Raw genomic sequence first — 25,305 nt, forward strand, 5'->3', positions numbered from 1 at the left:
AGCCAGCTAGTAGCTCTATGTATAATTAAATCAAATAGGTATCTTTTCCTGTACGCCCGGTCGATAACAACCCTAGGTGATTTTACAAGAATGATACGAGTTCCTCCTCCAGCCTGATGGCTGCCCGTTGCCCGCCCCCCCGTGTTCATCAACACATGCGGTGGAATTACAGTTCGTGATATCGTGTACAAGTCGTTTTTGTCGTAAATGGTGGAAAAAGGAATGGAACCACCCGGATGCTCCGTCGCCAAATTAAAACATATAAAAGAGAAAAGGTGTAAGGGATATGAGCCTCAGAAGAACTCGAAGCGAGGCTCTGGTTCTGGTAGCTCGAAGTGCTCTTCTTGCTCGTCTTCGTAGTCAGATCCGAGCCCAAAGACGATGCCCTTGCGTTTCCATTCCCCTCGCTTGACGAACATTTCCATTTCCGACATGTTGTTGTCCTTGGGTGGTCTGCGTTGATCGTTGGGAAGTTTACGAGGTGTTGCCTGGGCAGTAAACTCCTGCTCATCCGTGTTGGCAAGTCCTGGCGGTACGGCCTGCCAGTCCTTCAGAGGCCATTGCACGGTTTGATCGTAGACGTAAGTTTTCCTCCGGTTGTCCTGGTTGTAGTAGAAATCTCCTGTGGGCGTGGGTAGATCCTCAGGACTCAGATGTGTGGGGTTTCCGGCGCTTTCAAGGTGAGCTTTGCTGGCGGCGTCGAACTCGGGCAAGACGGGAGATGTGTTGAAGCTCAGTGGCGGGTGTAATGAGAGCGGGTTATAAGAGTCTGCCTTCACATTGGATCCCGTCGACGAGGCGTGCGAGATTGTGCTCGATGTGCTCATGGATCTGGTGTGGAAAGTATGCTCTTCAGCATGGCGGTTGTTCTGCATGTTGTTCTTCGACTTCTTGAAAGACAAGCTGCGTTTGCCGATGAGAGGCATCTTGAGAGTGTGAGTTTGGGTGTAATACGCCCGACTCGGTGATGGTTGCTTATAGTAAATGCGTGTGTGGCGGGAAAGAGTACCCGATATATGGGAAGAAGGGTATGTATGGGCTTGGTCAAGGTATAGAAGACCGGATGCCAGATTATATCAGTTGAGTTGATGGGAATAAGACCTCTCCGGGGTGCAGAAGGGACGGCAGGACATCTGCATATATATTCGAGTGCAACCCACTTTGGTGCCTGCAGATCTTAGACAGTCGGTACATGTGAGCTGTACGAGGAAGCGGTGCCTTGCAGCTGTCTTCGTTAGCACTTGCGTGTGCGGGCACGGAAGCTTATTGCGCCCTTGCTCGCTTTCTCTTTCTGGGATGGAGGGTATACGAAGCGATGGCCGAGGCCCGGCCTCGATCGGGTCAAGAACGCATGCGTCATACTCCAGTTTCTTGGAGGCGCCGGAGGGTTGCTTGGTGCCCTTCGTCGCCGTTCAATGTCACCCCCAGTAATGGCTGGCAATGTCATGTACGTACCATCACAACGTACTTACCGACCTCGAGTACCGGCCAGCCTGCGCGCAGGTTCTTCCTGGCAGGCTGGCCTTTCCTTTTCGTCCTGTCATCGGTCGCGAGTGGTCATGTCAAGTCAAGTCAAGTGGACCGGGTGTGTCTTATTAACTTCGGCCGAGATTGTTGGTGGTGTAGGGCCAAGTGGGCGGATAGCGCAATAGATTTGTTAGCTTTGCAAGCCCCCCTGCTCGTACAGGCACCAGCTCGATTTCGCCAAGGAACCCCCTCACCAGCTCGCTGCTCAGTGCTCACTGCTCTCAGCCCAGGCTGCTCAGCCTCCATGTACACACACTTTCGACCATTGGAAAACCCTATTCTTCTCTCATCCCAGGTTACCCCAGGACTCGAAATGGGAGGACCTGAGCGGTGAACGGAACTTTTGCCGAGGAGAACTAGAACTACCAGCCGACCGTTGGGATAGTGATAAGAATGAACGACCTCGCGACCGTGTCTCGTCTAGCTAACTCTGCTTCAACTCATCCGGTCGGGTGAGCTGAACACCGAGCTGATGGCACTTTTTTGGGGCAGGCCTGGCCTAGCATGGACGAACGGGAATAGGGGTTTGGTAAGCACCGCCTTGTGACTCAATCATTCATTGCCGGTGATCTGCATATCCTATACTGCCTGCATCTTGATCACGGTGTGGGGAGGGGGATGGAGGTCGCTAGAGGTCGGTTGCACAACAGGGCGACAGGGCGACAAGGCGACAGGGCAACCAGCCTTCTGGTGAAACAAAACTGGGCGTCTCCGTCCTTGAGGGTGCAAGCATGAATCAGACGGAAATATGCTTATCGGAGCTGTTTGAATAGGGAAATTGTTGCAGGGTCAAGAGGGTGCTGCTGCAACGCAGCGAGGGCCAAGAACTGCCTCTCCGAGAAAGTGTGAAGTCACCCACTGCCGCTCGTCGCCATGCCTCGGACAGAACTTGGAATATGCCTAATGCATCCCAGCCGGAGAACCGGTGTTTCGTGGTAATGCTCTCGTCGGAACGAAGCGAGCGAAGCGTAATACCCAACGAGCCCTTGACCCTTCCTCTCTCCCCTGCGCTGATCTTCAGGATTGAAGAAATAAAAAGAAAAAAAGAGGGTGTCGAGGTTCCACCCCAGCTTGGAGCTCCTTCCTGTGCTTCCAAGCTTTCTGGAAGAAAATCCCCGGTTCTTTTTTTCTTTTTTTCTGTCGGCGCCCATAAACCAGGCACCAACCTTGTTGGACAGGCCAAACCCGGTTTCTGTTGCCTCGATGACCGACCACCGACAGAATGGGAATGTCGCAGCCATGCAACGCACTCATCTTTCTATTTCTATCCTCTTTGCTTTTGGGCATGCAAATTGCCAATAAACAGCTGCAGTAGCTGAGAAAGACCATCACATTGTTTGCCGACCAATTCCCCGGGTACGAAAAAGAAAGGTTTTCTTGGTGAGACCGCCGTTCCCGTAGACCACATGAACTTTTCAGCACGGCACGCCGAAGACTCCGAGTCAACTTGAAGAGAGCATGGGCAGCGTGTCTGAAAATAGCCACTATAACCCACTTGGGAAATACGAGTTAGCTCCGTGAAGTCCGTGTGAGGTGTGATTTCTGATGGCTTGAATGGATGCTCGGCACGATGCGACGTTGACTACCGCGTGATAGAGTGGCTTTTTTTTCTTTCTTTTTTCTCACCAGCTCACTACTGTCTGTAGTAGCACGCCTTACGAGCGACTGGAAATTGCTACTTGCCACCACCAGGATATTCGGTCGGAACCGCGAGACGAGGTTCTGAAGAGATGTGGTGGATGCTGGCGAAACGAAGAACCTTCTCCTATTGACAACGACCGAACCTTAATGGTCAGCTGTGAACGAGATGTCACGTCAGCCTCAGCGGAGGATGAATGCTCAGCCAGGACTAACTCACTATGCCGAGGGGCTAGACATTTGGTAGGCTCGTTTGCTCGACCAACGACGTGAGAGAAGCGTCATCCAGAGCGACGGGCAGTGACAAGGCCATCTTCCTCGTCTGCCCAACCACAGACCGTGGTCACTAATTCTCCGGGCTATACTACGGGTACCAGCATGATGGATACCCACCAGGGACCACTCTGGCCCATCATCTGAAGTCCAGATGACACCCGACATTCGGGAGCTGGCATTGCTGTTTGATAAAGCTCGGCCGCGCTTGTGTCGGCAACTAGGAAGGCTGTGCACTGCTTTTTATATGTATTATTATTACTGAAACTCGTAATCCAATGTAACTAGCGGCACATTTTGGCATTCATCTATGTGACGCGACCACATTCTCTCTATGCCCCTGATGACGTGAGCCTCACGGCTTGGTGCAGCCTTTGACACCCACTACCTCAGGCGGATATGCAGTGATGTGTACATACAATATTTGCCGAAACTCCGTTGAAAATGGCCAAGTCTCCTTGCGGTAGACCTTGCTAGCACCAGCTGGGTGCTTTTGCCTCAGCACGAGCACAAAGGTGCCAAAAACTCAATTGCAAACGCCATTGGAGCTGACATGCCACCGCCTCATGACGGTTGGGTCGTGCTGCTAGCCCTTCCCCAGACCGCATGCGCGAAGCGGCAGCGATGGAAACACTATTCAGTGGCACTTCATCCTCACTCGGCAATAGCTGACCCGGACGTTGGGAGCTCTAACTCGCCCGCGTACAGTCTAACATGCCTATGATGCTTGCGCGCTCCATTGTTATCGACACTACTTGAATTTTGAGTTCGACCAGGGGGCTAGTTGAGCTGGGAATGAATGGGCTTTGACAAACCGTCTCGAGTCGTGAGTCGGCACTCAAAGTTCGGAGAGTCGTCGGGAACTGATGCCGGTGTAACGAAATGGCCCAGCCAAGTCTACCCGAGCCATTACTCGTAGGTATTATCCACCGAGGCGCCCTATGATAAGGGCACGCCTGAGTTCACGGCATCTGGACCCGGAATCTGGGGAACATCGATCGTATTTCGAGCGTTCATTCGAGCGAGCGGGGAAGAGCGCCGGATCCAACACCATGATCTCATTACAGGACTCCATCGTGCTCGCCGGGTAAACGTTTTACACGCTTGTTCTCCCAATTATCGATGTCTTTGGCAGCCAATCTCTGTAGGGGGGCACCGGCAGTTAGCATACCGCCGCTGACGTTTGACCAACTGGTGGCCGACAGAGGGAGAAAACTCACGTAGTACTCGTCTTTCATGTTGACCTTACGGCCGGTCTTGCCCACTCCCAGCTCCTCGTCCCGAGTCATTTGCCGCACCCTGCGATCGTGCTTCTCGTAACGGACGGCGGTGGCCGGCGTCAGCACGAAGGAGCCAGCCACGATGATTGACATGAAGGGTAGGCCGAAAAGCAGGAACGGGCGCTTGGCCATGAGCGCTCGGTACTTGGCGGCGAAGGTGTTCGTCTCGCTGGCCCCGCGGAACTTTTTGTTCGGAAAGACGGCCATGATGTGAAAACGGCAATCCAATTCCCGAGGTGTCTATGCTATCGCGCGTGATTGTGTAGTATTCCCAGCCGTTCGGGTGACGTTGCGCGTACCCTTGCGCAATTCCCAATTGACGTGAGAAGAAGCAGAATTGATAGTTGCTCAGCTTGTTGGGTCCCGGAGTGCGAGGATACAACTCTGATTCATGTTGTGGGCGTGGGAGTGCGATGGAGCACATTAAAGCAAACGTCGTGTGACATCAGTCCAAAAGATCCGAGCTTTCACGTTCGTCCGGTTCGGTCCCCAACTTCAAGGGTCGTTGGGCCCCATTCTTTCCAACTGATCAGCATAGATTCCTCTTACCTAAGCACGCCGGACGAGCCAGCCAGATCGGTAGCTCACGTGATGTCGCGTTAGACCCTGCTTCGAAACGAAGTTACCTACCCACCACTTAACGCGTGTAACTCGTTTCAAGCGTGCCAACACACTCACATCAAGCAAGACAGACCACACTTGCGGGGCCGAGCCTGGATGTCTTCCAGACATGAGCATGGCACCAACATCTCATGGTCGCAATGGCCAACCAAGCCGAGAGAGCCTCGGTAATGGTCTTGTCAACAATGGACCACCACCCTCTACCTTGGCGGCTCAGCTGGTGGAGAACATTTCGGCTTCCACAAGATCGTCCAGGCCTGACGAGACAGCAGAATTGAAGAAGCTCTTCGGCGTGATCGAGGAAGTGAAAAACAACCCAGAGACCCTGGAGTCTCACCAGGACCGGATTGAACACAACCACATGCTGATATATGTCTTCGCTCGCGTGGTCCTTGAAGGCCTAAGATGGGACGATCCATTCGCCGACCGAGAGCACCTACGTTCGGAAGCATTAAGAGCGATCAGCTTCCTGAAGGTCACAGTCAGAGAGACCCCAGAGGTCTTGATTTTCTCGTCGCCTGATGCGTCATTCATGTTTCGCGGGAGCGAACCGCTTTGGCTATGGATTTTGCCACGAGTACTTAAGATGCTGGGACACAGCCAGTGCCTTAGCCTGACCACAGCTATTGAGACTCTGTTTCAGGACCTCTTCATAGTCATCGGACAAAACGGGTTCCTTTGGCCTCTTGCTTCGAAACTGGATAACTATCTCAGGAGTAATTTTGACGGTATGGCTATGTTCATTATGTTCATACATATACCGCATGGAGTACTGACAGTTCTTAACAGCACTCCTGGGCCATTTGGGCGACAGCAGAGTAAATCACTCGAAAAAAGATATCTCTTTGCGTCTTCGGTTACCATCAGACGCATATTTGAAATCGATTGCCACCGCTGAGCGGGAAAGCCTCCAACAGCAATGCACGTATAGGGTGCTGTCATGGTCTCATGCTCTCCGTCATGTCTGCAGTCTAGTAGCTATACTGTCGACCCCCTGAGCCTCGAAAAGCCCGGGCTCAGTGTGGCCCCGACTATCAAGCCGATTCCATGGCTTCTCGATGCATACTCAAGGCTGCAAACCCACCAAGGCTGGTGGCGTGGTAACAGTCCGAGCTGCCTTCCCTTGATACTCCAAAGTGCGATGCGGGTAACTACTCTGCTTGAAGACACAGCCTTTGTTGACAACTCGCTTAAATGTAAAGCCTACGCCTTACTGATGTCCATGTCTATTGATCTGTCCAGACAGTTTGAATTTTTGATGGACTGGGAATTAGACAGAGACAAGGCAAGCCGCTTGCTGTGCACAGTTATCCTCAAGATATCAGAGGAGTGTCTAAGCAACAGGCCGGTGGCAAGGCTGGTAGTGTCTCAGCTGATTCCTGCGCTTGATACCATATCAATGCAAGGAGCCATATTCATGGAGGGCACAGATTCTATGGTAAGTTGAACACAGGTTCTACGAGTCTAGTCACTGACCATTATACAGCGAAGTTTAGAGCTGCTCCGACATGTTGTGTCCAGTTCGAAGCCAGCGATCCTAACCGAGGATTTGCAGCCACAGAAGTTTGAAGATAAACAACTGCGTCGTCAGCTACAAGCTTTGAGTCTGGGTTCTTCCGAATCACCACCAGCTGATCGTCCAACCAAGAGGCGGAAAGTGACCCCCGAGCCTCAGGTTCAGTCTCATATCCTTAAAGCATTATACCGCCTCTTGGGACGCCAACCAAATGACGAACCTGACAATCTGGAGCAGTTGATTATGTACATATATCCCACTCACTGTGTTAAACCAACGCCACTAACACCGTATAGGGACGCTTTTCCTCGACTGAAAGATACAGAACGGGTTTCACTCATCCATTTACTTGGTTATATGTGCTGCGCTGCTGACAACGCGCTGGAACCGTCATCAACAACAGAGTATCATCCATCGGAACTCACGTGTCTATTCTGTCAATCATCGACTGGCGACAAGAAAATACCCCAATCCAACGACAAGGGGGTCAAGGTGGCTGTGCTACATACCTTCAACTCTTTAGTAGCTTTACCAAGCTTCAATGAATCCCGGGAACCTCGAATTGCGGCCATGGTGGCATTGAGACGTCTTGCAAAGCATTCGGGCGAAGCATCCTTCCTCGATTCCGACACGTCTGCTTCTGTACTATGGTGTCTTAAATCACTAAACAGCTCGTCCAGAGATCTGAGAATTGCTACTGGGTAATACGAAACTCCTCCAAGCTATATTCGCATGATATTAACACGTATGCAGGCGCACCCTCCCTGCACTATTGGCAGGTGACTCTCTCCCAGAATCTCAGAGGCATATAGCTCAGAAAACGCTAGGTCCCGCAATCGCAATTCTATGTCAGATTTCGGATCCTCACCTCACAGAAACCTGTATGATGGCTTGGTCTCAGCTTGGCCGGTGAGTGTCCCTTGAGACCCTTTTCTTTCGTGTAACTAACGAAGATAGTGTCGTTTCTGATGACAACCTTGGCCTAGTCTTGCTCAAGCTTGTAGAGTATCTGGGATCTGCTGGGACTATCACTTCCGCATCAGCTTTTAACGAGGTACGCCTCCAAGGGCATATATCATAACGCCACTTAGCTGATTGCCACATTACAGATTATCTCCCTTGCTCGCTTCAAGCGCGTTACCACGCGGCAACTATTTGAGCCGTACTGGAAGTCCCTGGCTTACAGTGCCCTCAAAGAACTTGTATCACAGCCCAAGACTGCATGTTTACTTGCTGATATGCTAGAGATGACCCTGCCCCAGTTCGTCATGGTCACCCAGAGATATGCTCTACCCTATCTGGTTTCTGCAGGAAAACGGGATATCATACAGAAGATCGCTGTGCTCCGCAAAGAATCCGAGCCGTGGCAGCCGTGTCTCGACGCCGACAACGTTGGGCCGATTTTGGCATTTCTATTGGTCAGAGACGCACAAAACATCCCTGAAAACTCGATGAATTCGCTCAGGGAAATATCGTCTCATTTTGACGAGCTTGCTTTTGCCGATTTACTTAAAATTGAGCCTGTGATGACCTCGTTGGAGTTGCTCAAGGCTGCCGGGGATGCGGACGAACCACGGAAATTACATGTAAGTGGCAGCACCCAAGTGACCCATTCCTTTCTAACGAATTCGATGCGTAGATCAGGAGCGCATTCAGCCTTATGGCCAGTCTTATCCAAGGAGATCCAAGACAGAAGAAGGCAGCAACAGGGCGCTTTCTTCAGCAGAATGCTCTTGGCATGATGGCCAGGTTGACTGATATCTTCAATGAGCCAATGACCTCCCGCTCGACAACGTTCAGAATTGACGAACAGAAACGTTGCATCAAAGCGATGGAAGAAATGATCAGAATCGGGAAAACCAGCATACGAATAGCGAGACCTCAGGTGAGTCGACTCTATTGATGTGAAGCGCAAAACTAACTAGATTGAGATATCCGCATGCGTCCTCTCCGCCATTGGGCAAGACGAGCTACGGGAATGTTCATTCTCATGCTGGTCTGCAATGGTTTTCTGTTTAGACGACGACGATGTCGAGGTCTTGATTGAGACGACCTTTTTCATCATCAATCATTACTGGAATTTCTTTGACGAACCAACCAGGCTGAGATGCAAAGACCTTATTCAATTCTTACTTGACAAGTACGAGCACATGCTTCTAGCATACATCAGCAAGCTCCCATCTTTCAGTCATATCAGCGATCTTTCAGACGTTGAGTCTAAACTCAGCGCACTGCGGAAGCCTGTAGACAATCGGACAGCGTTCCAACTGCTCGCTGAACGCGTGCAGCACGAGAACTCTGGCGTGGTTCTGCAGGCTCTGAGAGAGCTTACTTCATATCTCCAAAGGCAACAGGACTACATCCAAGCGTCTGCGGTGAGCGAACAACCCGATACTGTCATAGCAGCATTGGCACGCGCGCTACTTGACTGCGCCTCACGGTACGCGGGCGAACAAAATGAGATCAGTCAACTGTGTACGCAGAGCATTGGTTTGGTTGGATGCCTCGACCCAAACCGAGTCGAGACTGTTCGCGAAGAACGTCATCTTGTTGTTTTGAGCAACTTCGACAACCACGGCGAAACTACCGACTTTGTTCTACGCCTACTTGAAGATGTGTTAGTCAAGTCGTTCCTCGCAGCCACCGACACCAAGCAGCAAGGGCTATTGTCTTATGCCATGCAGGAGCTTCTAGAACGTTGCGACATTGCCAGTGCCATCAGAATGGCAGGAACTAGAGACGGCACCAGAGATGCGGAGCGAATCTACAGGAAATTCTTGTCTCTGTCCGATGAGACAAGAGAAGTTATCGTGCCGTTTATGAATTCCAGGTACAGGCTTGGTCCAATGGCACAGCAACAAGTAGATTACCCTATATACCGGCCCGGCAGACCATACGCGACCTGGATGCGGCTTTTCGCCCTGGATTTGCTCCGTCGCCCGCAAAACCCCTTTTCGGGGCTTATATTCGAACCTCTTTGCCACGTCATTCGAATCAAAGATTTGTCGACCGCCGAATTCCTGTTTCCATATCTGATTCTTCATGTCATCATTAGTAAGGAGGGTACTCAGGACATATTCGCTGTCGTGCTTCGCGAGCTGCTTATCGTCCTGCAACACGAGGTTCAAGACAATGCAAGCTATATCGAACGAGAAGAGAAGAAATTGTATTACGAGGTAAGGATTACGTCTATCCACAATGAAATAACCGCTGACAAGTGTAGGCCATCTTTCGAGTTCTTGATTATGCGATGCGATGGCTGCAATCCATGCGGTCTAAACCGAGTCAGGACGCCGACGAAGTTGCAGGCATGGTCAGGGTGCAGACAATTCTCGACTCCATTCCGGCTGAACTCATATCGAAACGTGCAGTGGAGTGCAAAGCTTATTCTAGGGCTCTCTTTCATCTTGAACAGCATATTCGTCAAGTCGAAGCACAAGCGATGGGCAGTAGTGAGAGGGAACGTCTGCTACAAAGACTCCAAGAAATATATACTCAAATCGACGAGCCTGATGGGTTGGAGGGAATATCTGCCCACCTAAAAGTACTGGACATCAACCAGCAGATCCTTAGTCACCGTAAAGCAGGAAGATGGGCCGAAGCCCAGACGTGGTATGAGATCAAGCTCGCAGAGAATCCTGAAAGCATTGACATCCAGATCGACCTTCTCACATGTCTCAAAGAGTCCGGACAGCATGGTATGAGAGTCTATTTCCATTTCACCACTGGCCTCTACTAATCAGTGTACGCAGATGTTCTCTTAAATTACGTCGAAGGCATCGAAAAGCACACAGCCATCACAACGATCAATCGGATAGTACCGTACGCGGTAGAAGCTTCATGGGCCACAGGAAGGTGGGAGACAATGCAAAGATTTATGTCGAGATACGAAGGAGATTGGACGGAAAACTTCAACGTGTGCATTGCACGCACTCTTCTTCATCTCCAAGCTGGGCGAACGAAGGAGTTCATCGAGGACCTCAGGACTTTGAGGGACCGAGTTGGGTCGTCGATGACTTTCACGGCCACATCATCTCTTCACGCCTTTCACGAAGTGATGTTGAAGTGCCATGTTCTAACCGATATTGAACTCATTGCTGGGGTCAATAACGAAGAGGGACAGCATCCACAAGAAACCCTGAAGACGCTGAATAGGCGTCTCGAGGTCCTGGGTTCGTATGTGGCTGATAAGCAATACGTTCTTGGTATCCGACGTGCTGCTATGGAGTTAAAGAGGTTAGTTTTCACCCGCAATGCATCGTTGACAAATAGCTAACCTCCATAAGACCTCGTTTCAGTGATCTGGATATCTCTTCTCTGTGGCTGTCGAGTGCAAAGCTTGCGCGAAAAGCCAACTCGATGCATCAGTCGTTCAATGCCGTTCTTCATGCATCACAACTTGGCGACAATTCAGCCACCATCGAGAATGCCCGGCTATTGTGGAAGCAAGGCCATAACCGGAAAGCTATACAAACTCTGCGAGGAGCAATCTCCAATAATGTCTTCCTAAACAAGAGCTTTGTCAGCGAAGAATCGTTTGAGAAGAGCGTAGAGACACAACAGAACATGCTGGTTGCTCGTGCGCATCTACTCCTTGCCAAGTGGCTTGACGATACTGGCCAGACACATGCCAGTGCGTTACGACAACAATATCAGAATGTTCCGAAAAACTACGGAACATGGGAAAAGGGACATTATCATCTTGGCCGGCATTACAAGAAGGTACTCGAGTCTGAGAAGGCCCTCAAACCGGACGATCAGAGTGATGAGTATCTCACAGGCGAAACGGCCAAGCTGGTCATAGAGAACTATATCCGTTCCCTCAACTATGGTACCAAATATCTTTACCAGACTCTGCCGAGAATACTTACACTTTGGCTTGAGCTAGGGGCTCAGCTAGACAAGGCGCCCGCCAGTAAGGTATCAATCTCACGAGAGCTGCACCATCGCCGAAAGACACAACTTCAGTCGCTCCATTCCTACCTGTATAAGTACATTCAGCGCATGCCTGCATATATCTTTTATACGGCACTTCCCCAGATTGTTGCTCGTATTGCGCATCCCAACAACGAGGTTTTCATGCTACTCGAGTCCATCATTGTAAAGGTTGTGGAAGCACATCCCAAACAGTCTCTTTGGAGCCTCTTTGCCATCCTCACTTCCAAGCAAGCTACGTCGGAACGGAGAGCGCGCGGGCAGCTGATCGTCCAAAGGTTGAGAGGTACATCAAAGAAGGTTGAAGGTGGTTCGTATGACCTCAAAACCCTTCTTCGCATGGGCGAGAAGCTAGCAGATCAGCTACTTCATGCTTGCAACAACGGGGACTTCCAGAGCAATAGGACGACGCATGCGAGCATTACGAGAGATCTTAACTTCAACCACAAGTGCACGCCGTGCCCGTTGGTGGTGCCTATTGAGACGTGCCTGACAGCCACGCTCCCTACCTTGACAGATAATGTCAAGAAGCACAAGGCATTCTCGCGCGATGTCATTACTATCGATTCTTTCCTGGACGATGTTCTGGTACTGGGATCGCTAGCCAAGCCCCGAAAGCTTACAGCTAGGGGGTCCAATGGCAAGAGTTACGGCCTGCTCATAAAGCCCAAGGACGATTTACGAACCGACCAGCGTTTGATGGAGTTCAATAGCATGATCAACCGCTCCCTCAAGCGTGATGCCGAATCTAGCAGGCGTCAGTTGTATATCAGGACATATGCTGTCACGCCGCTGAACGAGGAATGCGGCATCATCGAATGGGTAGACGGGCTTAAGACCCTACGAGACATCCTTCTGGTCATTTACCGATCACGCGGTGTTGGACCTAATTATAACCAGCTCGCACAGCAGATGAAGGATGCAGTGACTGGGGATAAGAATATACGGATTTTCACGGAACAGGTGCTGGGCCAGTTCCCCCCAGTGCTCCCGCACTGGTTCATCTCGCAGTTCCCGAACCCATCAGCATGGTTTGCCGCACGATTGAAGTATACACGATCATGCGCGGTCATGTCCATGGTGGGGACCATCTTGGGGCTGGGCGATAGGCACGGCGAGAACGTGCTTCTAGAAGAGGGCAACGGCGGCATCTTCCACGTGGACTTCAACTGTTTGTTCGACAAGGGATTGACGTTTGCGCAGCCCGAGCGTGTTCCGTTCCGGCTGACGCACAACATGGTGGCAGCGATGGGAGTGTACGGCTACGAAGGGCCTTTTCGCCAGTGCTCGGAGCTCACACTGAGCATCCTGAGGCAACAGGAGGAGACGCTCATGACGATTCTTGAGGCCTTCATCTACGACCCGACGCTGGATCTGCAGAGAGACAAGAAGCGCAAGAACGAAGTGGTGAAGCTGAACCCAACCAGTGTGGTGGAGAGCATTAGGAGGAAAGTGCGAGGCTTACTGCCAGATGAGAGCATCCCGCTGGGGGTGGAGGGGCAAGTCGAGGAGCTTATCAAACAGGCCGTCAATCCGCGGAATCTGTCGGCGATGTACATTGGTTGGTGTCCGTTTTTGTAATTTGGGAGAGGGCAATGAGGCACGAGAACATGGCGGTCATCGTAGTATAAATCACAGCTAGATACAATGGAAGTATAGTGTTTCAAGGTACCGGAGTCTTGAAAAAGAGTCGCTGAAGACAAGTAGATGGGTTGGTGTTGATCTGGCGAATTCAGGGGTTGGGCAAGACTGGCAGGCCGCCTGTAGCCTGGTTGCCTGGGTACGCTGCGGCAAGGTGACAATACGTCATTGCCAGATTCGCATTCGAATAGGATTGGCTGTCGATGGTCTGCTGCTTGCATGGAAGAAGTATGGACATTGTACTATGTAAAAGCAAATAAAATATGCAGAAAGCCTGATCAATCAAATAAATGGGATTATTTCCATCAAATACATGTATGTACCTACCTACCTACCTAGGTCCTTTAGCAGGTGGCTGCCTGTCTTGGAATTCGTAGGGGGTCGAGAAGGTCAATTGACCAGCTGCCGCTGCCGCTGCCTGACCTGACCTGACCTGACCCCCGACGCGTCTGATGAATGAAACCCCTCCAGCTTTTCGCTCTACTTCAACCACAGACCCTTTTTTCCAGGCAACCCGGGCCATTGACTTCATCAAATAAAGCCTGCCAGCCTCTTGCGACCTTTCCATCCATCACTTTTTTCCCCCTTCTCTTTCAGATCACTTGCACCTTGACTCGTTTTATTCTTGACCTGATAGTTCGAGAGAAATCCGAGAGAAGTCCCAGCATTGGAGGAATAATTCGAGCCGTGTACATTATCTGTAATCGACCATTGAACAAGACCCAGGTTCCCGCGTCGCGTACTGCCTTCAGATTGCATCCATTTCCCCCAAACCTTCACAGCGCGCAGCATACCAGCACAGCACTTGTTTGTGGCTGTTGCACTCATTCCATCTCATACAACTTTGAACACGCTTCCATCTCAATCTCGCCGACAAAATGTCGTACCGCATCGGTAAGTCCTCATTTTACTACCTGTTCGAGCTGCGACGTCTTGCCATGCATGCGGTCATGCTCCGTTTTGAGGATTTCAAATCTGGCTTAGATGCATGCATCTTGCCGTTAATTATTTTCGTCTAAAACGCCAACACAACTCTTACTAAATATGATGACAGAGATCTCCCCCAACAATCGCGCTGGGTGCCAGGACACTCTGTGCAAGAAAGAAGGCAACAAGATCATGAAGGGCGACATCCGTTGGGGCGTCTGGGTCGACATTCCCGATGGCCATGCCAGTTGGAAATGGAACCACTGGTGAGTTCATGTCTGTCTTGACCCAATGCATACATCCTAACTTATATTGATAGGGGCTGCGTCTCTGGTCTGAAGGTCACCAACCTCCAGGAGAGCATCAGTGATGGTGGTGACAATTACAATTGGGAGATGATTGATGGCTGGGAGGACCTCGAGTAAGTATTGAGCCCGGCAGACTCTCGGGCCAAAAGGACCACTGAAGCTCACCTTGATCCAGTGATCATCCCGAAGTCCAAGAGAAGATCAAGAAAGCTGTCACACAAGGACACATTCCCGCCGAGGATTTCAATGGCGTAAGTCAAGATTTGTATCTCATGCCATGACAACCAGTACTTACAAATCTATATAGGACCCGGAGTTCAATGTGCCTAAGCAGAAGGCAATTCGCGGCCGTGCTAAAAAGGCCAAGAAGGGAGATGAAGATGGCGAAGATGAAGCGGAGAAGCCCACCCCAAAAGCCAAGCGTGGCCGGAAGAAGGCCGATGTTGACGAGGATGATGAGGAAGCACAGCCTGCTAAGAAGAAGGCCAAGAAGGCAACCCCCAAGAAGGCGGCTGCTGCTGCGGAGGGGAAACCTGCCCCTAAGGCTAAGGGAAAGACAGCTGGCCGAGGTAAGAAGTTCAAGGAAGAAGTAGAGGAGGAGGAGCAGGTTGATGAGCCTGAACCTGAGCCCGCTCCTGAGCCAGTCAAGAAAGGCCGAGGTAAGAAGGTCAAGGAAGAGGTCAAGGAAGAGGTCAAGGAAGAGGTCAAGGACGAGGAAGACGAAGAGGCTGATGAGCCCGAGCCTGCTCCTGAGCCAGTCAAGAAAGGTCGAGGCAGGAAGGCGGCCAAAGCACCTACTCCTGTCGAAGACGAGGATGAAGTTGAGGCCGAGGCTGAGGAGGCTCCCAAGAAGGCCAAGGCCAATGGCGGTCGTAAGGCTAAGGCTTCCACCGCTGGTGCCGCCGATGCTGCTCCAGTCACAGCTAGGCGCGGTCGGAGCAGAAAGTCGTAAGTCACTCTTCTTCGAATATATACTCTCTTGGATGCGATACTGACACCTTGCATAGTAAGGCAGCCGATGAGGACGAGGAGTAATGCTTGGGTGGTTCAATCTGCCCTAAGAAGGCTCAGTACTAGTGGACACATGGATAAGCGCATCGAATCGCTGGCTCGATGGGGGATGTCTGCCTTACTCTCGCTGTGCATGCCATTTGCTCAATTCCTACTACGAGTGTCACACTTGGTAGGAAAACAGCGAATTTTCTGTTTGCTACAATGATAGCACAAGAAACAACCAAAGCAGCGTTGGTGTATGATTAGGAAGATATAATGTATGTGCCCATGGAGCACCTCGTTTCGCCGACTGATTCTTTTCTCTTGATGTGAGGTTGGTGTATTTTATGCCGAAATGTGATCAGGAATACTGTCTTAGGCAGGACGCTATTCAGCCAGCTCAATACAAATACTGCATGCGGCTCTCCAGCTTTATATGAAGCACAAAACCAGCAGGCCGGCCAACTACCCCTAGACTGTGCCGTGGGGGCCATAGGGTGGCTCTCCACTTTGAGCTTTTAACCTCCCTCGTGGCCTTCCATCCTCATCTCATCTTTTATTCAAGGCACAAACGCAAGCTGCCATATTTCCCGCCCATCCCATTCCCTCCTCAGCACGCCTCCGTGGCGATCTGGTACTGCGTCTTGCAGCCGATCAGCCCGCACGAGTCCGGGTCGTTGCAGGGGAAGTTGACCGTGGTCGTGAGCACGGCGGCCGGGCACCCGCAGCTCTTGGTCGTCTGGACCGTCTCGGTGCAGTCGGGCACGAAGCACGACCGGCACGCTGTCCCCGTCGACGTCAGCTTGGGACAGTCGGTCGGCGTCGGCTTCTTGCACGTCGTGGTGATGGAGACCTTGGTCACGGTCTCGGTCTTGGTTGTTGTGGTGGGGATGTAGACTGTCTTGGTTGGGCCGCCTGTGAGATGAAGAAAGGGTTATTATACGCATGATCGAGTTTTCACTTTTGGAACGACGCTGTTGTCGGCAACACCCTCTTACCCCGGGTAACTGTGGTCGGCGTCAGGGTGATACCCTGGGCTGCCGCAAGACTACTCCATGTCAGCTGTTAAGCGCTCCTGCGAAGCATAGGAAGACTGGAGTGACCTACGCCATGAGGCCACTGAGGGCGAGTATCTGGGAGAGCTGCATGTCTGGTACTAGACAAATTCGACTGAAGGGTTTGCCGATCCTGGTTGTTTGCTCCAAGTTACAACTATGCTGTATATTGAGTTCCGAAGTGATGTGATCGGCATCTTGCAGAATCCAATTTCGATGCTTTATATATAGATAGATGGAGGCAACATCCAGCATGTCACAGTCTACAACCCGCCCTCGAATACATTCTAGCCTATTTGGGGATTGAGAAGATATCTTCCGCGATACTGGTCTTGGCAGGTGCTGAGATGTAAGCATCCTCGTCATGAGAGGACCTCCTACTAGAGACAACTCGAACCTGAAGTCTAAAGCCCGAGCTATCCATGATCCTGGATACGCTGAACCCTTAAAATAGAATTGTGACACCATTTCTACCGGATTCAGACCTGTCATTTCCCTCTCGACCCAGCTGTTCACGATATGGAAGACCTCATAGGTTGGGTAATATCACCAAGGTGGGTGGGTATGGTTGTGACCTGGGCCTTACCGGCTGAATTGGTCAACGTTGTATACTGGATATTGATTGTTGGACAAAAATAGCTTTTCTCGTCTAGTCAGCTCAGATGTCATTTGCAGAGTCGTAGCATGCGTCTCTCGCAATTACAAGCAAGGCGCACCGCAACGAGACTTTGTGCTGTGTTGTGGGAACCGATGTTCCCCTACTATCGCGATCATATGGTCTAGAATGTTCCTCTGACTACCCAGTCCAGATAGTGTGAAGATTCAGATAGCAGATGATAATAGAGACCTGAAAGTCCAAACGAATCAGTTGGTATATGCGGGACTAGGCCAAGCATGGCCTCATTCAAGAGGCTTCAGCCAAGGAAGTTCTTCACGTTGCCGCCGACGTTCTTCAAGTCGAGCAGGAAAGTGTCGTGGCCAAACATGCTCTGTTCCTCGCTTAACTCGACGTGGGAGACCTTTCTGTTGCCCCCTATACGCAGAGAATCTGCGACTTCCCGCTGCTGCCAAGCTGGGAATAGGATGTCGCTGGCAACACCCATGACCAGGGTCGGGATGTCCCGTAAAGGCGCTAATCCCGCAATCAGGTCATCCGGGGGTCGTGATGCGACCTCAATAGGCGTCGTCGTCGTATCAACAATCTTCGCATCCGGCTGTTCCAGATACGGGGCATCGGGCAGAGTTAGACTGCAGGACGCCTCGGGTCGAGCTGGGCTGGCGCCCGACTCTATCTGCTCGGCGCGCTCGGCACGGCGCGTAGCAGCTGCGCTCTGCGTCTCGCGGCCGAGGTCAAACAAGTCCATGGCTTTGCTAACGTACAGCAGACTGTTGGGATCGTATGTCAAGCAGAACTTCTCCCCGGCGTGATCCAGGTAGGTCTCAATCAGGAAGTCAGGGCACAGTGCCGGCGGCTTCGACGAGTCTGCTCTCCTCCTGCCGAAGCGCTGCTCCCACTCGGGCCCAGATCGATACGTAACAGTGGCGATCTCTCTCGCAAGTTTCATACCAGCATGCGGCGGGACTTTTCCATAGTAGAATCCCCTGTTCCAGTTGGGATCCATCATCAGGACCTGGCGCTGTGTGTGGCGCATCGCAATGCTGTACGGATGACTCCGGGCGCATCCGCTAATGGATATGACTCGGCCGACTCGCGAGGGAAACAGAGCAGCAGCCGCCAGGGACTGCATGCCTCCCATGCTAGAACCGACGCTCGCGTACAGCTTCTCGACCCCCAATCCGTCAAGTAGACGGAACTGTGCCCTAACCATGTCTTCTAACGTCAGGATCGGGAATCGAGTCGCATAACGTTGCCCGTCGGCCGGGTCGATGCTGCTGGGGCCCGTGGAGCCGAAGCACCCTCCCAAGACGTTTGTACATATCACGAAGTATTTGTCCGTGTCCAGGCAGCCGCCAGGGCCGATGAACTTCTCCCACCATCCCGGCTGCGGGTTGCTCTCGGTCGAGTGCGCATGCGACGACGCAGACAGGCCTGTGTGTAAGAGGATGACGTTGGATTTGTCGGCATTCATTGTGCCCCAGGTCTCGTAGGCAATGTCGAATTCTGGCAGTACACCGCCCCAGTCTAACAGCAAGGGTTTCGTGCAGCGGAAAGATTCGGTCGCACCGGTGGTGTAGGCGGGTTCGGGGCCCGTAGATAACGATCGCGCCTCTAGGGTGGCGGACCTGGTTTCGAGGGCGTCGAGGCAAGGGAACGCCATGGCCGGGTTGGAGGCGTCGCCCTGGGGCGTAGTAGCTTCATTTCGTTTTGTTGTTGGCGAGTGAAGCGACCGGACGGACGACGAGGAGAGCAGCGCTGCTCGGCGCGGCGAAAGTCGTGCTCGTACGATCTGGGAAGCGGTTCGCTCGGTGTTGGTCTGAAGCAGACCTGATGCTTGACGGAGGGCCGTCGCGCCAAACCGTTGCGCTCTCATGTTTTCGACTGGAAAGGACCTGGTGTGACTGCCGGGGCTTCCTTGAACATTCTTCGAGGGCTTGACTGTGTCTCCGATGCAGTTCTATTTATTGTCAGCTTGATTCCATATTTCTAAACATCCGATTGTTTTGTCAGCACTGGCAGTAGATACTAGCTTGAGCCGGAGCTGTGGTGCAGCTCCAGCTCCATAAAGACCCCATCCGCTCCGATTGGCGAGCGATGACGAGATTTCACGTGCTGTGCCAGTCTGCTAATTGGAATGCGACCTACAGGTACATATGTATTCCTATTAGCTCACGGCTGTAGCGCGTTACGCCTCGGTCCTGGCCCCGGGAATAGTGAGTTACTGCTGCACGCTCAGGGGAGCAGTTTTGAGGTGTTTACCATGCTTATACTTCGATCGAGGGCTCACATAGTCTACCCGGGCATTACAGTGCTTCAAGAATCAAACATGAAGATTAGAGGATCGAACAATTGAATTATCTATTTGTGCCCTGACTTGAGTCGCGGGTACTCAAGCCCCGCCCCCACCATAGACTAGCACGCACTCTTTGGTGACTGGGTGACTGGGTTCTAGATCTCAGGTGGGATGTCGTAGGCGGGTTAAGGCTCTTACAGGGCTCATCAATAAGACCCCCATTGACCAGTTGAGGTACCTATACTTCCATACAGGTACTTGGCTTCATCGAGCTTGGGTTCTCCCGCCTACTGCACCTGTTGAATCTGGGGTACATATGTACTTAGATAAACCCGAGACTCAAGTTGGTGGGAGCTAGGCTTGCAATCCTCCTATCGCAGGGCCATTAGGAAGGGGTAGAGATATAAGCAGCACTCAAATGCCATTTTAGAGCTTCCTGCAGGATCTACGGCGAGCCTTTTGAACTAACGATTCTGATCTGGCCAAAGATACCTCTGTTGGGTGATCAGGTACGAGTTGCAATACCCCATGTTGGTGTGTAACACACCTGAACATCTATTGCCACAGGAGCTAACGGTTAGTGGTGGTTTATTGCAGGGGTGCGCAAATCGCCTCTAACATGCGCTTGACGTGGATTCCTCGCCTCGGCAGCGCACCAGCTGCCAACGTCATATAGCAACTTGCCGCCAGCAGCTTGGGCTGATATATCGGTGTTGCTACCTATGGCTCTACCTTCCCGGCTTGGATATTGGATATACAAGACCAGGCTTTCGACCAGGCACGCATCAAGATCAAGCGACCGAATCATCAATGCCATCCATGACTGACTGAGCGCACCTGCTTAACTACATACTTACCCAGTCTAACTACATACATAAAGCACGGCCGGCCGGGTGTTTTAGTCTCCAGTCAACCAAGGCACAAGTGACCTCATTGTCAAACACCCATTCATTGACATTCGCCCCGTGCTTGTTGACTCAACATGGCGCCATACAAGACCGCCTCAAACCTGGGGGGGATTGGACAGCTTCTCTACTTACTTTCCTTTCGTACATCATCATCTTCATCATTGTCCTAAGATTTCTCCAATTTGTAGCCATCGGGCCTGTATTTCGAAACACCAATAATTCCACTGCTGGGCCTGTCTTCACCAATCGTCGAGGAGGCTCCAACAAGATGATTCCAATCCCGTTTTCCTTGCGATATGTGGAGGAAGACAATACCACAGCGGCATCCTCCACAAACGACACCAGTGATGCCCCGACTGAGTACGAAGCTAGCCCCGCAGATGTCATCGCAGTCAAGAAACTGCTTATGGCAGCAGGCAACCTTCCCCTCGAGCTGGCCGACATGATTATCGAGCAAGCCGAGTACTGGCCTTGCTCCTCTGTCACTGCCGACTACTCTAATCTTCCAAGCAAGGTCCTGGAAATCCGAGGTAGCAGCAATGACGAGAACAAATTACTACTGCGCACGGAGCCTCTGGGCTTAGCCCACTGGATACCGCCCAACCATGATTCCTGGCGTTCTACCCAGGCCCTTCCTCGCCAGCTAGAACGTGAATTCGACTCGGATCGCTTCCAGGAATTCGTCGAAGAACCACCACCGGTTCCGAACCACCCCGTCCGCAAGATTGTATTCAACATCCGCAGCTCTGACCAGGGCTGGGGTGGGAACCACAGTGATCATGGAACTTACCGGCATTCCTGGACCTGGTTCGACGCAGGCTTGGAACGCTTCGATGCCGAGGCACAATGCGAGGAGAACTGTCCGTCGTATTCAGCCGAACAAGACAAGGGAAAGGATAGTCGCATCTGCTCCTGCGCCGTGCGACCTATATGGCCCGCTGTTGCCTCCAATGAAGGCAACGAAGGTGCAGTCAATCCACCTCGTTACCACCACGGCATACACTCGACTGCCGACCACAAGATCCAAGCCAACAAGGTGGCCGCGCACGGAATGCAGAATCATCACATTGAGTGGCGCTGGGATGATGATGTTGACCCCAGCTCGAGTGCCGCAGAGGACTTGGAGAAGAGAGGACGTGGCAAGGCGACAGGGAATGGAGAGTTCGTGCGGTCTTTGAAGTTGGGGGATATTGTCACGGTATGGGGCCGGGCCAGATTTCCGGGATGGCAGAACCGCGTGGAAAAGGTTGAGGTCAAGGTGTACTGGGCTATCTAAGCATCGTCCCTTACAGCAGTGTTGTCTGCTTTACGCACATTGCTTCTTATGATAACGACTACGATACGATACCACCTACCTGCTGCCTCTTCAACCATGTTCTCTTCTGCCTCATAGTCGGCATGGTGTGTAGCATACTTATCCAAGTTTATGAATTACCCCCTTTAATGCTTATGTGGTGTTGACTTTCGCTTTGCAATTGTGGAACGGCTACTTGTAGCTGATTAGCAAAGGGATGGCTTTGGATTGATTGGAGTGGCGAAGCTGAGGAGAGGTGCTCAATGGGCATCCAGTCTCAAGGCTGTTATATCACGTGGCGCCTACGGACAATGATGGAATCAAGACAAACAAAAGTTGGGGGTGGTGTCTTGAATAGCTGACATCGGTTTTGCGAGAATAGGGACCCATACAACCGGAGATGCTGTGTACAATTCGTCCAGTGACCTTTGGGCGTGTTGCGGCACCGACACCTATGGCCAACCTGACTGTAGCCAGCAGACCAACGACACGTTCAACCAGGCGCCTCCGCGGGACTTGAAACCGTACTTTTGCGATCCCGGCACCGGGCTTCCAGTACACTTCGTCGGCATTGAGCTCAACATCATCGCTCGCCTCTTCTTCTTCCGTGACAACGACCGCGACAGACTACAAGTACTCCCGCGGCGAGCTCCGCAAGTCAGCCTGATGCTGGACGCTCAAACAGTGGTAGCAATCTGTCTAGCAGAACAACAGCAGGAGGGGTTTGTGAAGCCAGAACAGGATAGTCAAGGTCTACCAAGAGAGTTGCCAACATCCACAGTCTATGTATGCCTCCCTAGGAATGTCAGATCAAATGGGTTATAGCTGCTATAGGTTGCAATGCTGGAAATACTGGCATACGCAGCTGACCAGCTAAGACTGCTGGTTGTCTTGTTGTGCATAAGAATCTGGGGAAGCTTTCGGTCTGTACCCTCGCCCAAGCCTGATTCCGAGCTGCCTCTCCTGGAACGGCGAGGGTAGGCCGTCCTGGCACGAGACACATCGATCAGATTGATGGTTCAACATGCTATTGGGCAGCAGGCCGGTTACTGATTCAGTGTGCTGTTGGGGAATAAAGGTTTAACTAGTACCGGGCATGAACGTCCCCCGACTCGTGACTCAATGACGAGGATGTGGGCGGCTCCTGCTTCCCCCGACTTACATGTACAAGCGCCCTTCCTTCTCACCTCTCAGGTACCCAGGCAACACAACAGCATCTAGCATCCGTCCAAGTAAACGACTCAACTGATTCTGACAAAAGAGCGTCTCCTTTACCTACCTCCTCCCTACCTTAGGTATGCAGCCCTGCCGTTGGTTGCTTTTGCGAAGAGATGCCGCTGCGTGGCGGGTGGAGACGCATCAATGTCTGAGACCGACCCTTTTTAACCCAGATCCTTGCCATGATTAAAATGCTACCCTAAGGGCCTGCCGCATGCCCATCGGCCCTCCAGCAGAACTCCAGTGCTACGACTTGTTGTTTATTGACGGAAAAACAACCCTTGTGCCTGCTCCGCACGTTGTGACTTGTCAGGAAATCGCCCACACCCCGAGATCCGTACGGACGACTACCGTGGCTACCAAGTGGTCCTTCCCATCAATGCATTGTCAGCGGTACAGTCGTACAGTTGGTGGACTTGGATGTCTGCAATTGATGCATTATGGGTGGCACTTGCCTTGATGGTTGGTGCCTGGTGGTCCCGGCCCAATTGGAATAAGGAGTCGCGAGTCGCTTACTCGCTATTGGCACTCTCATCTACATGTATATAACTCGCTTGCTACGCACTGCTGTCTAGCTGTTGGTGCTTCCCTCAACTAGTGCTAGCGAAATCCCTCACCACTGCAGCCATGTCTCGTCGCTGCTTGTCATCGCTACTGCTGGCCGCAAACTTGTGCGGAAGAGGTGCCGCAGACACGACCGCCACCATCAACCCGTCGACAAACTGGGGAACATGGGAAGGATGGGGGACCTCGCTGGCTTGGTGGGCCGCCTCGTTTGGAGACCGTGACGACTTGGCCGATCTCTTCTTCTCGACGAAATCGGTCAACTTCGGGGGCAAGACTGTCCCGGGACTCGGTTTCAACATCGCGCGGTACAATGCTGGCGCTTGCAGCAAGAACAGCGTCAACGGCGAGAGCATGGTGGTGTCCCCCAAGATGATAGCTTCCCGCCAGATCGACGGCTTCTGGACGGACTGGACCAGCGCCGACCCTGCTTCGTCGAGCTGGAACTGGAATGTTGACGCCAACCAGCGCAGCATGTTGACCAAGGCACGCGATAGAGGCGCCGACGTCTTCGAACTCTTCTCCAACTCCCCGATGTGGTGGATGTAAGTCTCCCTTTCTCCCTGCAAGCCCCCACGCAGATCTCTTGCTGGTTTCTCCGGCCAGAGCAGAAACTTACTGTGTTACCAGGTGCTCGAATCACAATCCATCGGGTTCAGACAATGGGGGAAGCGATAATTTACAGGTCAGCGACTTTGGCAGTCTACCCCAGATCAACTACTAACCACTAGACCCAACAGTCATGGAATTACCAGCAGTTCGCCGTCTACATGGCCGAGGTTGCCAAGCATGCCAGCGACAACTGGAACATTAAGTTCCAGTCAGTCGAGCCCTTCAACGAGCCCATGGCCTCGTGGTGGAACGGGAAGTCAGGTACGCAGGAAGGCTGCCACTTTGGCACCTCCACGCAGGTCACTCTGATCAAGAACCTGCGCACCGAACTGGACAACCGCGGTCTCTCCTCGGCCGTCATCGCTGCCTCGGACGAGAACTCGTACGACCAAGCTATCACCACCTGGAATGCACTGGCCAAGGCGGGGGTCGCGGGCAGCGTCGCGCGCGTCAACGTACACGGCTATCAGTACGGAGGCGGCAAGCGTGATGTCTTGTACTCGACGGCGAAGGGTGCGGGCAAGAAGCTCTGGAACAGTGAGTATGGCAAGGCCGACGATACGGGGTCGGATCTCGCGAGCAACCTGATCCTCGACTTCCGCTGGCTGCACCCGACGGCCTGGGTGTACTGGCAGGTCATCGACGGCGGCGGCTGGGGCCTTGTCGACGGCAACAACGACGCCAAGACGCTCGGCGCCGTGTCGCAGAAGTACTACGTGCTTGCGCAGTACTCGCGCCACATCAAGCCAGGGATGCAGATCCTAGACGGCGGCAACGACAGCACTGTTGTGGCCTACGACACGGGTGCCAAGAAGCTGGTCGTCGTGGCAGTCAACTGGGGCAAGGCCCAGAACCTCATCTTCGACCTGTCCAAGTTCAAGACGCCTGGCACCGAGGGCTCCCCGTGGCGCGCTGGAGCACCCAGATCGGCAGCGGCGAGCAGTACGTCGCCCACAGCGACGTAACTCTGAAAGGCGGAAAGTTCCAGACATCTTTCAGCAAGAACCAGATGCAGACCTTCGAAGTTAGTGGTGTGGTGATTTAATCACTCAGATGTATAGGGTTTTTGCTGGAATAATCATA

The 25,305-nt window shown here is 52.3% G+C and overlaps 8 protein-coding genes across 8 annotated transcripts; 4 read left to right on the forward strand and 4 right to left on the reverse strand.

Moving 5' to 3' along the window:
* Positions 1-293: 293 nt before the first annotated feature.
* On the reverse strand, positions 294-926 carry PG986_003278 (uncharacterized protein; the record flags this gene model as incomplete). Its single annotated transcript, XM_066839500.1, has 1 exon — positions 294-926. The coding sequence occupies one exon, from the start codon at positions 924-926 to the stop codon at positions 294-296; it is 633 nt and encodes a 210-aa protein (XP_066704564.1).
* A 3,573-nt stretch (positions 927-4,499) lies between these two features.
* On the reverse strand, positions 4,500-4,925 carry PG986_003279 (uncharacterized protein; the record flags this gene model as incomplete). The annotated part of the gene is made up of 1 exon (XM_066839501.1): positions 4,500-4,925. The coding sequence occupies one exon, from the start codon at positions 4,923-4,925 to the stop codon at positions 4,500-4,502; it is 426 nt and encodes a 141-aa protein (XP_066704565.1).
* Positions 4,926-5,448: 523 nt separating this feature from the next.
* PG986_003280 (uncharacterized protein) lies at positions 5,449-13,371 on the forward strand (the record flags this gene model as incomplete). Its single annotated transcript, XM_066839502.1, has 13 exons — positions 5,449-6,067; positions 6,129-6,157; positions 6,310-6,777; positions 6,826-7,100; positions 7,152-7,556; positions 7,609-7,764; positions 7,813-7,909; positions 7,965-8,441; positions 8,495-8,740; positions 8,781-10,031; positions 10,079-10,553; positions 10,599-11,091; positions 11,142-13,371. 13 exons carry the CDS (start codon positions 5,449-5,451, stop codon positions 13,369-13,371), a joined length of 7,221 nt encoding a protein of 2,406 aa, XP_066704566.1.
* Positions 13,372-14,309: 938 nt separating this feature from the next.
* PG986_003281 (uncharacterized protein) lies at positions 14,310-15,618 on the forward strand (the record flags this gene model as incomplete). The annotated part of the gene is made up of 5 exons (XM_066839503.1): positions 14,310-14,325; positions 14,486-14,624; positions 14,678-14,779; positions 14,842-14,917; positions 14,974-15,618. 5 exons carry the CDS (start codon positions 14,310-14,312, stop codon positions 15,616-15,618), a joined length of 978 nt encoding a protein of 325 aa, XP_066704567.1.
* Positions 15,619-16,269: 651 nt separating this feature from the next.
* On the reverse strand, positions 16,270-16,807 carry PG986_003282 (uncharacterized protein; the record flags this gene model as incomplete). Its single annotated transcript, XM_066839504.1, has 3 exons — positions 16,270-16,574; positions 16,658-16,707; positions 16,767-16,807. The coding sequence occupies 3 exons, from the start codon at positions 16,805-16,807 to the stop codon at positions 16,270-16,272; spliced, it is 396 nt and encodes a 131-aa protein (XP_066704568.1).
* An 821-nt stretch (positions 16,808-17,628) lies between these two features.
* PG986_003283 (homoserine O-acetyltransferase) lies at positions 17,629-19,206 on the reverse strand (the record flags this gene model as incomplete). The annotated part of the gene is made up of 1 exon (XM_066839505.1): positions 17,629-19,206. One exon carries the CDS (start codon positions 19,204-19,206, stop codon positions 17,629-17,631), a length of 1,578 nt encoding a protein of 525 aa, XP_066704569.1.
* A 1,596-nt stretch (positions 19,207-20,802) lies between these two features.
* PG986_003284 (uncharacterized protein) lies at positions 20,803-21,810 on the forward strand (the record flags this gene model as incomplete). The annotated part of the gene is made up of 1 exon (XM_066839506.1): positions 20,803-21,810. The coding sequence occupies one exon, from the start codon at positions 20,803-20,805 to the stop codon at positions 21,808-21,810; it is 1,008 nt and encodes a 335-aa protein (XP_066704570.1).
* Positions 21,811-23,673: 1,863 nt separating this feature from the next.
* On the forward strand, positions 23,674-25,267 carry PG986_003285 (uncharacterized protein; the record flags this gene model as incomplete). The annotated part of the gene is given in 4 exon segments (XM_066839507.1): positions 23,674-24,155; positions 24,241-24,295; positions 24,351-25,126; positions 25,141-25,267. The coding sequence occupies 4 exon segments, from the start codon at positions 23,674-23,676 to the stop codon at positions 25,265-25,267; spliced, it is 1,440 nt and encodes a 479-aa protein (XP_066704571.1).
* Positions 25,268-25,305: the final 38 nt, after the last annotated feature.

Source organism: Apiospora aurea, assembly GCF_038362705.1.
Source record: "Apiospora aurea strain CBS 24483 chromosome Unknown utg000002l_segment0_segment0, whole genome shotgun sequence".
Lineage (NCBI taxonomy): Eukaryota > Fungi > Ascomycota > Sordariomycetes > Amphisphaeriales > Apiosporaceae > Apiospora > Apiospora aurea.